Here is a 14667-nt window from a genome sequence, read left to right as displayed (position 1 = left end):
AACTTTTCTGAGATGAGCACTTGACTGGTAAAAATTGCCTCGGTGACATTTTCTAGCCAGTGGGTTGTGTCCCAAACAGGAAAATAACCTACTGCCAGATCATGCTCTGTAATGGTTTTTTAAAGCACAGACTTAAAATGAACACCCTACTTTGTCAAGATCAGATCTGATGCTTTTCTTTCTATAGGTACTGTTTATAAACACGTCTGTCTGCACTTAAAAAATAAGGATAAAATTAATTGTCTGAACAAAACTGACAAGACCAAACTTCTAGGTCTTATACCCCTACAAGGATCTTAAGGTAAATTCCTGCCAGTTAAAGTTTTAAAGAGTTTTTTCTCTTGTTCCCTTTAAACAAGAATATTTAGATCTCAGTGGGGCAAAGTCATGAACTTGGCTCAGAATCCCTCAGCTAAGTCTCTTAAAAGCTTTTAAGCCCCCTTTCAAGAAAGAGCATCAATACTGTCAAAAATTACAGAGAAGTGGTAGATTCTTGTTGCTCAAAATGTGATCCCTGGAACAGCAGCAAGTGCATCTTCCGGGAGCTTATTGGAGATGAAGATTCTCAGGACCCATCGCAGCCCTGCTGAGTCAGAATCTGCGTTTTAGCGAGAGTTCCAGGGGATTTGTATACACAGTAAAGTCTGTGAAATGCTGGCAAGACCATCATTAGATGCCCAGGTATTAAAAAAACGAATGATTTTAATAGTTTGTCAGTTTGGAAAAGTGATCTTTAAACAAACGGCATGAGGAGCTGAACCACAGTTCCACTCCAGCCCCAAACAGTTACAGCTCAGTTACAGCCCCTGCAAATATCAGGGGCTACATACACCACAGGGCACACTCCTGACATTAAATATGGTCATTGTGTGGGTACACAAATTGACTCTCCCAGGAAACGCAGCTTCTGCATTCATTACTCTCTTTCGTGTCATCAGCCCGGCCACACACTCCATTGCCTTTTCACTCGGTCCCTGCATCAGGATTGCTACGCGATGCTCAGAGGATAATCACGCTATCAACGAACCGTGAATGCAAACTAATAAACATAATTGGAACTGATGCGCTCGGGTCGCAATTTCATCTTCCCCTCATACGCTCTCCCAAGTTAGGAAGGTACGATGGTGGAACACTGCAATCAACAGCATCCACTCACTGCATTTATTTTGCTGAATGAAGATGCTAGTGCGAGTCCCTAAAGGGATCATAATTCTTTCTGGCCCATTTGGGAGTTCAGCAGCAACTCACCCTGGGAAATGCGCTTAGCATCTTTTGAGGGTTTTTTTCCAGAGACTGTGGCTCGTCTTACCGTGGTTGAGGACACCGTCTTCTACCAGGACTTGCCACATGCCAACAGCCTGAGTTCGGGAGTGAACACACGGAGTCTGTTGCAGCATCCAGTCCACCAGCTCGGTTCCCACACAGCATTGTCTAAGGAGAGGTGGGATGCAAAGGATGGGAAGTCACCCCCTTGCAGATGAAGGAGGGGAGATGGATTTTGAGGGGAGACCCTCCCGAAGGGCTCAGAGCTCTTCCACCAGAAGGGGTCTTAGGGCAAACAAAGCACTCCATGACGTGGCCTCAGGTTCCCACACTTTGGTACAAACCAATAAAACCACTCAACTCATGAGAGAACCTTCTAGGCAAGGCTGGCCAGAGGAAAGAGCACTGCAAGGTGCAGCACCAGGGGAGACGGCAGGGCCGCTACAGACAGGGAGCACAACGAGGTGAGCTAATCCCAGGGCCAGAAACTCTCGTCTTGAGCTGGTCCCGGGAAATCTCAGTGCAGAATGAAGGCAAAGCATACTTCTGAATTCCTTCACTCGAGCTTTGTGAGGAATGAGTTAATGTTTGTGAGGCACCAGGAGGGGCTCCATGAAAGGCTCTGTGTAAGTGCAAAATTATATAGCACTTTCTGTCTTCAAGTAATACTACTGATCCTCCTCAGAGGGGTGCTGGGAGAAACAAGCAATTAGCAATGCAGATCTCTTGGAAGAAAGTTCGATGTAATGAGCATCCGCACTTCTACAGAGCCACTCATCTAAGGAGCTCCAAATGCTTTCTGTATAGTGACACATTCATCCCTCAGATGCTCCTCTGTGGTAAGGGATGGGCAAACTATGTGCATTAGTCAGGAAACAAGTAACTATACAAACACATAATAGGAACTCCTGAGACCTGCAGTGGGGAGAGATGGGCAGGTGTTCGTGGCATGCCTGCTCAATGGAGGAAATGGGACCGTGAAGTCTTAGGGAGGAATCCCAAGGGACAATGGAAGAAGCAGGGAGTCACAGAGCAGCTGGCTGCCTGCAGCTGGGTCTGAGTCACTGGTGGCCTCCCCTCCCATGCTAAGGATGCCATCATCCCTGGGGCACCGAGGCTGGTTCCAGCCCAGGGAGCTCCTCTTTAGTTTGAACTGGAGGAGACTCCTGGGGCTGGCCCACTTGAGGAAGAGCTAGGCCTGGGAGGAGGCGTGAGATACAGCACTGGGTCTGCTACTTATTAGCTATGTGACTCTAGCCATATCGTTTCAAATCTCTGGTGCTCAGACTTCTCATCTGTGAAAGAAAGGAGGAGGAAGAGATGGCCTCTAAGGCCATGTCCAGTTCTGATACCTTAGGAACTCTGAAATCTGACAGAGTTCTTGGAATGTCCTGTTTTGGGTCTGATCTGAGAACACTCCATAGAGAGGATGTACCGAGAAAGCTGTTAGGTTTCCAGGACTGCTCTGATTTCACTCTCTACCCACACATTAGAGCTTCTGTGGGCACAGAGGCACCTAGTTCTATTTATTCAGAACCAAACGTGTGACCTGTCAAAATGTTCCTCTTCTACTTCGAGAATTTATTTATGGAAAAAGGCATGTAAAAGTATTTTAAAAATCAAATCAATTTCAAGGGGATTTTAATACAATGATTACTTTTACTAAAAAGAGCACATGGAATTGAACTGCTCGCAGAGCCGCTGGGCCCTGGGACAGGGCACAGAATCTGGCAGTCAGAACGGGGAGCAAAGACACGCAGCTGTGCCGCGTGTAACTGTGCTACGTAGGAATCACTGGGTTTCCCCTCCATTGATGACCTTCACTTGTCTTAAGATTAACAGCAAATCTCTAGCATGGCGATCACCGGGGTAACACTGCATCTGGGGAGACCTCAATCCCCTAACACTGCAGCAATGACGTAAGCGGGCGAGAAGCAGTAGGGAGGGAGAGGATGCAACTGGAAAAAAGATCTGGGAAAAGGAACTCAAAATGTCTTGCAGGAAACAGAAATCATGCCTCTGGCTTTCACTTGAGTCCATGGGTCATTATCAACAGGTCATTAATTTGTGTCATAGGGTGTGGAACAGACATGACACCTATATTTCAGGGGTTTAAAATCTTAGTACTATGGAGCAAGAAAGAGATTATGGTTTCTTACTTCTAGTTTCCATTATTTGTCACCAAAGATGACATATTTAATGGAATTTCCCTAACGCAAGTCAACACTTGGGAAAGTATAATCACATCTTAAATTAAGGAAAAAATAATAAAAAATTTTAAAAGAAAAAGGTTCTTTAGCCGTGTGAGATTTTGAGATCCACTTGATGAGTTAAAAAGGTTGAACTCTCTCTCTGAGGACACGGACCCATGATTTTTAACCTTTACTTCCCTCAAAATTATAGCAGTGTGTAGGAACTATGGACTCCAAAAAGAATGAACTTCCAGGGTTGAAGGAAAAGGCTTCCAAATGTAATCATCCAAAATGGTAGCTGGTAAATATCAACATTAAAAGGGCAAGAGGAGCAAGTTGACTTAAGAGATGGAACATCCCCTAAGAGGAACATGCTACTGATACGAAGTGTTTCTCAAATTCCATCTCATTTCTGGAACTCTATCAAGAGGCCAATCTAACTGTAACAAATAAACTGTCAGTTTTGGCCTTGTCAACATATTCATGACAGACACAAGCAGAAGAGTGTTAGTTCGCACGGAGTGCAGAAGAGGAAGAATATGCAGTGTCTTTCCGTTTCTGTCCTTGGGAAAGAGCCTGAGTCTTGAGGCGCATATCCTGGAAGGTTTGCTAGAGGGTGAACCAGGTATCATTTTACAGGTTCTGTCATGGTTGACAGTCACTAGAAAGATATATATCCTTCATGGTAACTTGAAAATTTATATTCTAGCTTTTTGCCATGTCTTGTGAATTTGGTTCTCAAATGGGTTTTGACTCATGTGAAGTCTGGTGGGTTCTGAGGTCATGTCTAGGCCAAGTGAGAAAGAGAGTCCAACTGATTGCTTAAAGAGGGCTGCGAGTCTGAACCCTGGGTGCAGGGAGAGGGAGTGAAGGCTTGAGTGCCACATACGGGCCATTCTAGTTCCTAAACCCTTACTGAATTGATAAAATCAAAAGTTGAAGATTAGCCGTGAATCCTTCACTGACCCACCTTCATGACCCACCGGGTTCAGTCATCCCAGAAGGTTCCACTAAATCACACGGGCCCAGTCTTTATAATTTCTTAACTCCAGTGATAATTGTAATGAGTCTTTATTCTGTGTGATTATAGATGAGATACAGAGTTGAATATCTTACCATATACATACTAGAATGAAATCCTACATTAGAAAGTAAGTTACATAAAGTGTATTTTATATTTTTTTCACTCTTGTATTCTTAGGGTTTGGAACACAATAGTGCCTGGGGCCCAGTAGGAGCCTAATAAATTATTTGTGGAATGAATGAATGACAGAATGAATGAATGAAAAGGTCACTGAACTCGGAAATCGACCAACCATGGTTTAAATCCTGGCTCTGCCACTCACCAGATTTGTGACTTGGTCAAGGAAAACTACTTAACCTCTCTGGGCCTCAGTTTTGTCATCTGAAAGATGGCCATATACCTACCTCACAGGTTGTAATGAGGATGAAATGAGATGATGTATGGAAAGTGGCCTGCTACAGGGCTTCTGGTATAAAGAAACGCTCAGTAAATGTTAGTTGAATCTCCTCTAAATCTAGTAGTTTTCCTAAAAAACACTAGCAAACAGAAATACAAAAGCTTTCTTTGTTCATTACAGTTAAACCAATGTCTAAGCAAATTAGTTTAGGAGCAACTGCTGGGAATATTAAAGATAACTAAAGTTAAGTGGGGATGTAAGGCAAGCTTTGAACTTCCAGAGCCTGGAGGATTATAAAACCTGCTGCCCACAGATGGACAACAGAGAAATTCAAGTTTGTTCTGATTTCACTACACGTGAATCTGAGGGGGGCATGGCCTGTAGAATTACTGCACATACCTGTACGTCTTTAGGTGGTATTTTCTGTCTCTTATCATGTGAGGTGCTCGAGAGAGAATGGCATTTCGTAAAATTTTTCCAGCCCTGAGGATCTTCTCTGAAGGAACCTGAATTTTAATTGGGTGGAAGGAGGGGAAGAGAAAGAAGGAGAGTTTATAGTTGGAAAACAAACCAGGTGAATCCTTAAATCACTTTACAATCTGACTCTGCGCTTGAAAAATACAATTCATTCATACATTTATGTGTTCACTTGTGTGTCATGTGACCGTCTTACACTGAGAACCGAGACACACTGAATGTGTATTGCTTCTAGAAAGTGTATCTGAAGTTTCCTGAGGTGATGCTCTGACATCTGGACCATTTCTGGTAGTTACTTAAGAAGCTAGCTCTGCTGGCTCATCACCCACCTACATCCCATTACCTTGGTAATGGTGTTAGCAGGACGAAGAGGAACGTGAGGTTCAATGAGAGGTGTCTGAAAAATAAAATGTTAAAGCAAAAGAAAATTAAACAAAAAGTTCACTAAAGAAAATCATGGGTTGGGGGATAATAAGCATCCATTTTATAAAACTCAAAATAGAGTTTAAAAAAAAAAAAACCAAGAGATAAAATCTACCTATAGAACTTGAATGCATAGGCATTCAAAGGGCAAAATTAGACCATTCAATTTGCCAAAAATTTAAATACGAATTATTGAAAATGGAAAAAACCAAACAGATAGGAATGATTAGATGTTTGTAGGCTTAATGAGAAGGAAATCCATCAATATCTACTCAAAGCACAGCAAACATCAGGGCAGAGGGAAAAAGCAAAACAAGGTAAGCATGAATAGAGATTAAAATGACCTATCTCAGGGGATGGGGTAGAGGGTTGATTTAGAATGGAAATGAGCGATTTCATCCTTTCTCATGTAGTTACAATTCTTTTCCTGCAATTTGTAATTTCAGAAAGTTTTAATTTTTAAATGATGCTTCTTGGTGGCTTTATGCACTCAAGTTCCTAGAACCCAGCGGGGCAGCTAGCATACCATCTCTCTCATTTGCCAAGTGGCGTGCAAAGTTTTCAGGATTCTGTGACTGTCAGAACAGCTCCAGGATCTAGATAAAGCTCTTATCTTTATCTACATTCTTCAGATGAAGGTGCTGAACTGGAATCCCCAGGAAATGACTTACTACACAGCTACACAGCCCCCTAGTCTTACGGAAAGCCCTTCACTCTATTTTTCTGAAATATCTGGTCATGGCATTTCCAAACAGGGGAAAGATACATTTAGTCAAAGGTGGTGGTAGAACCATCAATACAACACTGTTTATGCCACTTTCAGAAGGCAAGAAAAGACAGCAGGTTTACTTTTGAGATTGCAATGGGCAGAATAATGGCCACAAGATGGCCCCAAAGATGTCCAGGTCCTTATCCCCAGAACCTGTGAATATGTCAGATTACCTGACAGAAGGGACTCTGCAGATGTACTTAAGTTAAGGATCAGAGTCAGGATTTCTAGGTGGTTCCAATATAATTACAGGGTCCTTAAAAGACGGGAGAGGGAGGCAGAAGAGTTAAAACTAGAGAGTAAGAATCAGCCCAATTTTGCTGGCTTTGATGATGGAGGAAGCCAAGAGTCAAGGAATGAGGGCAGCCTCTGGAAGAGGGAAAAGGCAAAACAATGCGTGATTTTCCCTGGAGCCTGCAGAAGGAACGGGCCTGCTGACACTTCGATTTTAGCCCAGTGAGACCGATTTCAGACGTCTAAGTTACAGCACTGGAAGGTTATTCACTTGTGTCGTTTTAAGCACTGAACTTGTGACAATTTGTTACAGCAGTCACAGAAATCTAACACAGACATTATTATAATTTATACTAAAAACTCTACTTTTTGCAGATAGAATCTATTCCATTGAAAATAAATTGGAAGGTTTTTCCTTTAGTCCTAATTTAAAAAATATAATCAATGGGGGAAATAAAAGTCAGTATTAATTTTAAGTACTTTTTGTAAATATAAATATACATGTATAAATGTACACTTGCTTTTTATCAACAATACATTTCAGATGAGTTGATGTTTTTAATGTTATAATAGAATTAAGGAAGAAAGGGAAACGAACTCTAAGCTTTAAGAAAAGCATAGATAAGACAGATTTATTTAGAACGAAATCTCACTGAACTTAAACATTTTCATCACCTTGTTGGCAACCAGTAGACTTTTTTTTTCCTCTCTAAATCACTAGAGCACAGGTGTCAAGCAATATGACAGTATTTTAGCAGCAGACTATTTGCAATCAGCATAGACCAAGGAATGTCAATCTGATCCAATTCAATAGCAGCTTTAAACAGAGACCAACTTTGTCCCGAAACAGCCCATGTTCCCTCGTGGCAGATTTTGATGGGAAAGGGACCATAAGCTCACAGAGCCTGTGTGCTTGTACCACCTCCTCATAGAAGACAGAATTCTGTGATGCCAAGTCACCTGGGAAAATGTTCAAAAGTGCCAGGCCAGCATGCACCAGAGTGCTGGAAATGTGTGCGGTCAAAAATGCTGATTATTTCCGAGCTGTTGAGTTCCCACTACTCAGGCATCCTGTCTCTTTACATTATACAGGTTGGCTTCTATTTCTAAGACTCTGTCTAGTTATGTATCCAAAGTTTAGAAGCCTCTGGTTATTCTTGAAAATAAGAGCAGAAAGCCATTTTTTCTTCCTGTCTTGGAAGAAAGAGGGGCAGGTATATGTGGTCTAGAGTAGATGGATGGAGGAAAAGCTTCTGAGGAAACCTTTTCTTTCCTATGAAAAAAAAATCTATTTTCCTTTGCAATAGTCCTTGAGAGCCTGGCTGAGCCAAAGGTCAAGAAGATGCCCATGCTTGGGGATTACTGATGGCTGTTTATTCTTTGGTAGGTACAATGAAACATTATTTGAAGATTGCATCTTTTTAATTTGTTTCTACAGAAATGACTACACTTAAGCAAAAGGGCTAACAGAAGGCCCCTGGTAGTTAATTTGGTTGGATCCTTGGAACCATGAAGAGAACGTATTACCAAAGCGGAGGAAGAATCAGGTTTCAACCAGTATTGTTTCTTTGATTTGCAACTTCTAAAGGGGCAAAATGTACACGAGGTTGCCTTTTAGCGAGATAATCCCAGTACCTGTTCCAGGACCAAGAGGCTGTTTAATCTGTTGAAAGGCAGCCTTCTCAGAACCTTCCCCAGCTCAAAGATTTCAGGTTTGGAGGCAACAGAATGAATAGATGCTTTGAGAGGGGGAGAGTCCCTTTATTTAAATAAAACCTCCAAGGAACACATGCAGGGTGAAAGCAGGGAAAGTTTTATTTGGGGGGAATAAAAATCTTTGAAAGGGACACTGTACCCAGGCAAGCTTCTGTGTTCCAAGGGCTCCGCTGGTGGCCAGCGGCCGTGTGCCGCGAGGTAGGGGGCGTCCGTGACAGGTGAGCCAGGCCCGGGGAAACAAAGACACGGACGATACCTGTTCAGGGACCCCTCCTTCACGAGGGTGGCGTTACCACTTCTGTATCTGCTTATTTATGTCCTTTTTGGTTTCCCTTGGTTTTCAGGCGAAGTTTATATTTTTGAGAATTTCACTTTAGCTGAGCTTTACAGAAATGAGAAGAATTTCATTTTGCAAATGACAAGGGTAAACAGGAGAGGAAAAGGAGCAGGCTGGGGAGATGCGGGAGAATCCAAGCAAGAAAAGCAGCCCCAAAGGGAAGATCAAGGTAAGACCAAGGGTTTCCTGCGTCGGGCCCTTTACCTGTGTTCTCTGCATGAGCACCTTCATACGTGTTATCTTCTTATTTTATTATTATTCTTATATTTTATTGAGAAAACTAAGGCCAGCAACACATAGGGACCGAGCTCACCCAGCTGATGACCAGAGAGCTGGGAGACGAGCCCAGATCAGTCTTACTCCAGTGTCTACACTGCAGGTACAGTGACCCCACCCCATCTGCTCTTTTCTTCTAGAGACTTTGTGGCTCACCTTTTGGAAGAGTTAATGTTCTATTTGGTTAAAGTTCATTGAGAAAAGTGCATCTAAGCCCTTCTGGCTTATCAGGTACCAGACCTGATCTTATGAGTTTCCAGTAATAAATGTTTACAATGTCCTGCTGAGATGACACGTTAGCACCATGCATCATGCTTGGTTTGAATTAACTTTTTTTTTTAACATTTTTTATTGATTTATAATCATTTTACAATGTTGTGTCAAATTCCAGTGTTCAGCACAATTTTTCAGTCATACATGGACATATACACACTCATTGTCAGATTTTTTTCTCTGTCAGCTACCATAACGTTTTGTGTGAATTAACTTTTTAAAAAGCAACTTGGTGACACGAAAACAACGCGGCACTGAGGAACCGCCCTGCCAGGGCTAAGACAAACGTACCAGGAAGCTAGGTAGCAGCCAGAGTCTGGGCAGGGAAATGGGAACCATTCAGTGTTTCCCACGGAGGGAATTTAATGCCGGGAACTAGCTCTACAGGTGGTGGAAGAGCTGAGAAGCCTGAGAGGCGACTAGGAAGTAACCTGGCCGCGAGGCAAGCGGGAAGCCCTCAGGTGGGGGTGCCGAGGAAGCAGGCGGCATCGCCAGACCCAGGTGTCCTGGTGGCAGCGGGCACCCTCGAGCGCCTCAGGGCCCCAGATGCACAGCCACTGCTGGAGATGCCGCCACCCTCTCTCCGCTGAGGGGAGCGAGAGATCCTTCTGCATCCAATCTCCCTCCAGCCACAAACCAGAGAAATAAGGGAAAGAGTTTCATTTTATAGATGATTAGATTACACAGAAAAGGGAAAGAAGGGTCATGGTGCTATCAGTGAGATGATCAAAGTAAGAAAACTAACCTTGTAAAAGCAAAACCAAGGCCGAGGAAGCCTGGAAAACACACCCTGCGGGGGGTCAGCCTCCTTGTGATGCACAGCAGAGCACAGGACAGGCAAAGCAGTGCTCGGAGGACACACAGCCCAGGCCCTGCATCAGGGTGGTCGCTGTGACCACAGAGTGAGGGGGCGGGCAGGCTGCCCCACGTTCCACCGCGGCCCTCTCACCCTCTCCTATTCGGTCCCCTCCCAGGCACCTCGTCCTGGAGGAGGCTATAGGTAAGGAAGGTGGTCAGTGGGTGGCTTAGAGCGACGCTCCATGACTGCTTCCTCGGCTGGTTTCCGGGGCTGCCATATGTTCTGACCTGCAGCCGGAAACCACGTATCACAAATGAGCCCTGGAGGGAACAGACCCCTCTCAGATTAAATTTCATACCTCTCAACCCATCAATCATGTGCTGAGGACAAAAATCCTTCCTCCTGACCCGGGCATGAAAGAATCCGAGCTGAGCTGTGGAAACGTGATGCTAAAGAGCTGGGCAGAGAGGACAGATAAAGGCAGAGGTGTTCTGCTTTCTCTCTGCTTTTCTTGGCGCTCTCCATGGAAGACTTCCCTCAGGATTGGCCGTAATTGGTTTTTGTTTGTTTCTGGAGAGGGGATGCATTCTACTGCTTTTTTTTTTTTTTTTTAATGTTTATATTACTACTGAAAAGGAGAAACAGTCAGGGAAAATATTCCTTTTGGCACCAGAGCCAATTCAGAAATACTAATCAGCTGATGAAAAATACGAATTTAGCCTCCATTACATGGTGCACAATAACTCCCCGGTAGATCATAATGAGGTGTAAGGCACTGTAATAGCCTCGTGAAAGACCATATTCAAGCCCTTTTGAAAGGGGGTAATGCTTTTTCCTCAAGTATTTGCTCACAGAAGCCTTCTGCAAGGCACAGCATTTTAAGCCAGGAGATAAGAATGACACGCTATATTGGGACACAAAGCTCATGGCAGAACTCTGGCAACCGGGTGTAATAAAAAGTCACATAAGCCCACATTCAATTCAAGTATTTAAGGAAGGCGTGTGCAAAGCCACGTGCTAGGCTAACACAGAGACTCTGATAAAGCACCGGGTCTAAATGAGCTCTTGATGTGTTTGGGAAAGCAAAACTTCATTGGGTTAAACAGTTAGTGAGAATCTGAGTCAACGAATAAATGCAACATTTTAGGATTTCCAGTTAATTTTCTTCCGTTCAGGTGAGAAAATTTTGGGGAAGGGGGAAGAATAATATTTAATTTTTTTCAATGAAAATGATAATACTTTCAGGAGTTACAGTCCCTCGTTTTCGCATTTTGGGCTAATACAGCTAAGGTCTTAGAAATGTACGTCTCAGTCTTGTGACAATTATCATCAGCGTCATCACTGAGCAGTTGAGACTGAAAGGACTAAGTCAGACTCACACAGATTTCACCACTCCGAAATAACTATGTCAGTTTTCCCACTACTTAAATAATGGAAAATTTCATCTACAGACCTCTTTGGTTTCCATCCATAGGCTTTTTAAAAAGTCTTTCCTAGTTCAAAATTGACGTGTAGATTTCCAGTTTCAGCTTTAACATGTAGAAGTCGTCACTCCCACTGTTTCAAGAAAAAGCTGACCAAAGTGCAAATCATGACTTGGGCTCGTCAGAGAACTGAGGGTGCCTAGAAAACTTCTACCCCGAAATCTGGCAAAACGGGGGAATCCAGACAGTCACCACTGACATGGACCCACCTGGAGTGGAAGCCACAGACAGGCAGGAACACTTAGAGGGTGTTAAATTAATTAAACCAGAAGGCCACTAGACAGGGGGCTCTAATGCTAGGGCAGCCTGTCAAACCAGAATCTGAGCCTGCCAATGCCTCAGGGTCACGAGATTGAAACCTAAGGGCAACAGTTGCTGCCAACCAGGCTTCACGTTTCTGCCAGTCAGCGATTTCCTAACTCTGCCTCCACCTCTTCTCTATAAAATTACCTCCCTGAGCTCATGTCAGTGGAGTGCTCCTAACCACCTCTGCTTAGATACTGCCAGATTCAGATCAAACTTTGCTCAAATAAACTCAACATTTTTACTATGCCTCAGTTTATTTTTTTAACAACAGTAATATCTATCATTTATTATTTATAATGCCCCAGACAGATTATCTAAGGATCCTACAGTGTAGGAAAGTGAGACACGGAAAGAGTAAATGAACTTTCCAAAGCCTCAGTGCTGTAAAGACGGGAGACAGGATCAAAGCCCAAGGCTATCTGTTTTCAAAGCTCACATCATCTCACCAGCCCTGGGGCTTCTAGGTTACCAACTTATTATGAAAGGACGTAACTCAGGAACAGCCAGGTGGGAGAGATGAATAGGGCAAGGTTTGTGGGAAGTGGTGAAGAGCTTCCGTGCCCTCTCCAGGTGCCCCACTGTCCTGGAATCTCCGTGTGTTCACCGCCTAGAAGCTTGGCAATGACTTTTTGGATATAAAACCAAAGGCACACAATCCATGGAAGAAATAATTGATAAACTGAACTTTTATTAAAATAAATTCCTCTGCTCTGTGAAAGGCAAAGTCAAGAGAATGGGAAAACAAGCCACAGACTGGGAGAAAATATTTGCAAAAGACATCTGATAAAATTATCCAAATTATACAAAGAACATTCTAAACTGAATAAGGAAACAACCTGTTTAAAAAATGGGCACAGACCTCAACACTCACCTCACCAAAGAAGATACACAGATGGCAAATAAGCATATGAAAAGACGCTAAACATCATTTGCTATCAGGGAGATATAAATTAAAATAACAACAAGATACCACTATACACCTATTTGAATGGCCAAAATCCAGGACACTGACAACACAAATGCTGACGAGTATGTGCAGCAACAGGAACGCGCACTGCTGGTGGGAATGCAAATGGTGCTGCCACTTTGGAAGACAGTTTGGCAGTTCGTTACAAAACTAAACATACTTGGTATTTACCAAATGAGTTGAAAGCTTATGTCCATGCAAAAACCCTGCACACAGATGTTTATAGAAGTTTTAATCATAATTGCCACAACTCAGAAGCAACCAAGATGTCCTTCAAAAGGTGAATGGATAAGTAACCCGTGGTATATCCAGACAATGAAATATTATTTGTCACTAAAAGGAAATGAGTTATCAAGCCACGAAAAGACATGGAGGACCCTTAAATGCATATTACTAAGTGAAAGAGGTTAATCTGAAAAGGCTACATACTGTATGATTTCAACAATATGATGTTCTTAAAAAGGCAAAACTATGGAGACAATAAAAAGATCAGTAGTTGTCAGGGGTTGGGGGGTAGGAATGAATAGGCAGAGCACAGAGGATTTTTAGAGCAGTGGAACTACTCTGTGTGATACCATAGTGGTGAATATACGTCATTATACATTTGTGCAGACCCACAGGATGTTCACCACCAGGAATGAACCATAATTGTGATCTATGGACTTCAGGTGATTACGATGTGTCAGTGTAGGTTCATCAGTTGTAACAAATGTACCCTCTGGTTAGAAACGCTGATAATGGGGAGGAGATGCTTGTGTACAGGCAGAAGGGATATGGGAAATCTCTGTGCCTTCCTCTCTATTTTGCTGTGAACCTTAAACTGCTCTAAAAAACAAATGTTTAAAAAATGGACATGACTAATCCTTAATAACTGAAATAATATTTTTTAGGGCCCAAAGTGACAAAAAAATTTATGGATTGAAGACTGAAGTTGTTACGGTTGCTAAGTACCAGTGGGAAAGAAAGTATTCAACTTAACACAGTTAAGAGTGGTTACTGGGGAGCGGGAACTACTCCCTGTGTATATTTCACTGAGTTGAGACTCCTCAATTCAACCAAGTAAATATACATGTTCATATCTTTTTAAATGGCTTTTAAATTATGGGAACTGAAGTCTGTGGTTAAGTCTCAGGCTGAGTCTCATTATTTGGCCAGGCTTATAGAGCAGAAGAGACTTAAGTATACCAAAGGCTGCTTGGTTTAAGCCCATAAAACTGGAATAAAGACGTCTCTACAAGAAATGTGCTGCACAGATGCTTCTTTTAACTTGTCTGGGAGCACTATTCTGTAGCAGGTGCTAGCAAATGCTGCAAGCTCCTCTCCAGCATCTCCTAACGCAGTGGTGCAAGATGTCACGTTTTTAGAAGGATTCTGTCAAGCCCTAATCTATAATAAACATTGCTTTTGATCTCTTCTAGTGGTGGGAGAGAGCCTCCGCCACTAATCTTTCTATTAATATACAGTATCTTCTGAGGGTTTGCTGTCCAAGAGGCATGTCTACGTAGCTATTAGACAGACCTAAGCCAGATACTTGGAGGCAAAATCAAAATGCTAACTTTTTGGAGAGGCAGCCATTCTTACCAGTTGAAATATTCTCTTTGAGTTCTTACACAGAGTAGTTCATCGTTTCCTTACGAATTGGTCTGACCAGGGCCAGATTTTCTTTTAATGATAATACCAACATATTACTATTAAACTTCCATTTCTGTAACAGGAGCTCAGAGATACAA

General features: G+C 42.8%; 1 protein-coding gene across 11 annotated transcripts in view; it reads right to left on the bottom strand.

Moving 5' to 3' along the window:
• Positions 1-14667, bottom strand: part of RAPGEF4 (Rap guanine nucleotide exchange factor 4) — a 273427-nt gene that overhangs the window by 80593 nt on the left and 178167 nt on the right. For 9 of the 11 annotated variants that reach the window (XM_074363893.1, XM_074363889.1, XM_010960700.3 and 6 more), the window contains 3 exons: positions 5697-5750; positions 5276-5382; positions 1310-1431 (listed from right to left, as the gene is read on the bottom strand). In XM_074363893.1, coding sequence (XP_074219994.1) covers positions 1310-1431; positions 5276-5382; positions 5697-5750 — 283 coding nt within the window. The remainder of the gene's footprint in view (positions 1-1309; positions 1432-5275; positions 5383-5696; positions 5751-14667) is intronic. The other 2 variants (XM_045520926.2, XM_074363892.1) reach the window with 1 other exon arrangement.

Source organism: Camelus bactrianus, chromosome 5, assembly GCF_048773025.1.
Source record: "Camelus bactrianus isolate YW-2024 breed Bactrian camel chromosome 5, ASM4877302v1, whole genome shotgun sequence".
NCBI classification, from domain to species: domain Eukaryota; kingdom Metazoa; phylum Chordata; class Mammalia; order Artiodactyla; family Camelidae; genus Camelus; species Camelus bactrianus.
Note: the sequence above shows the minus strand (reverse complement) of the source record. Positions and strands in the feature narration are given on the sequence as shown.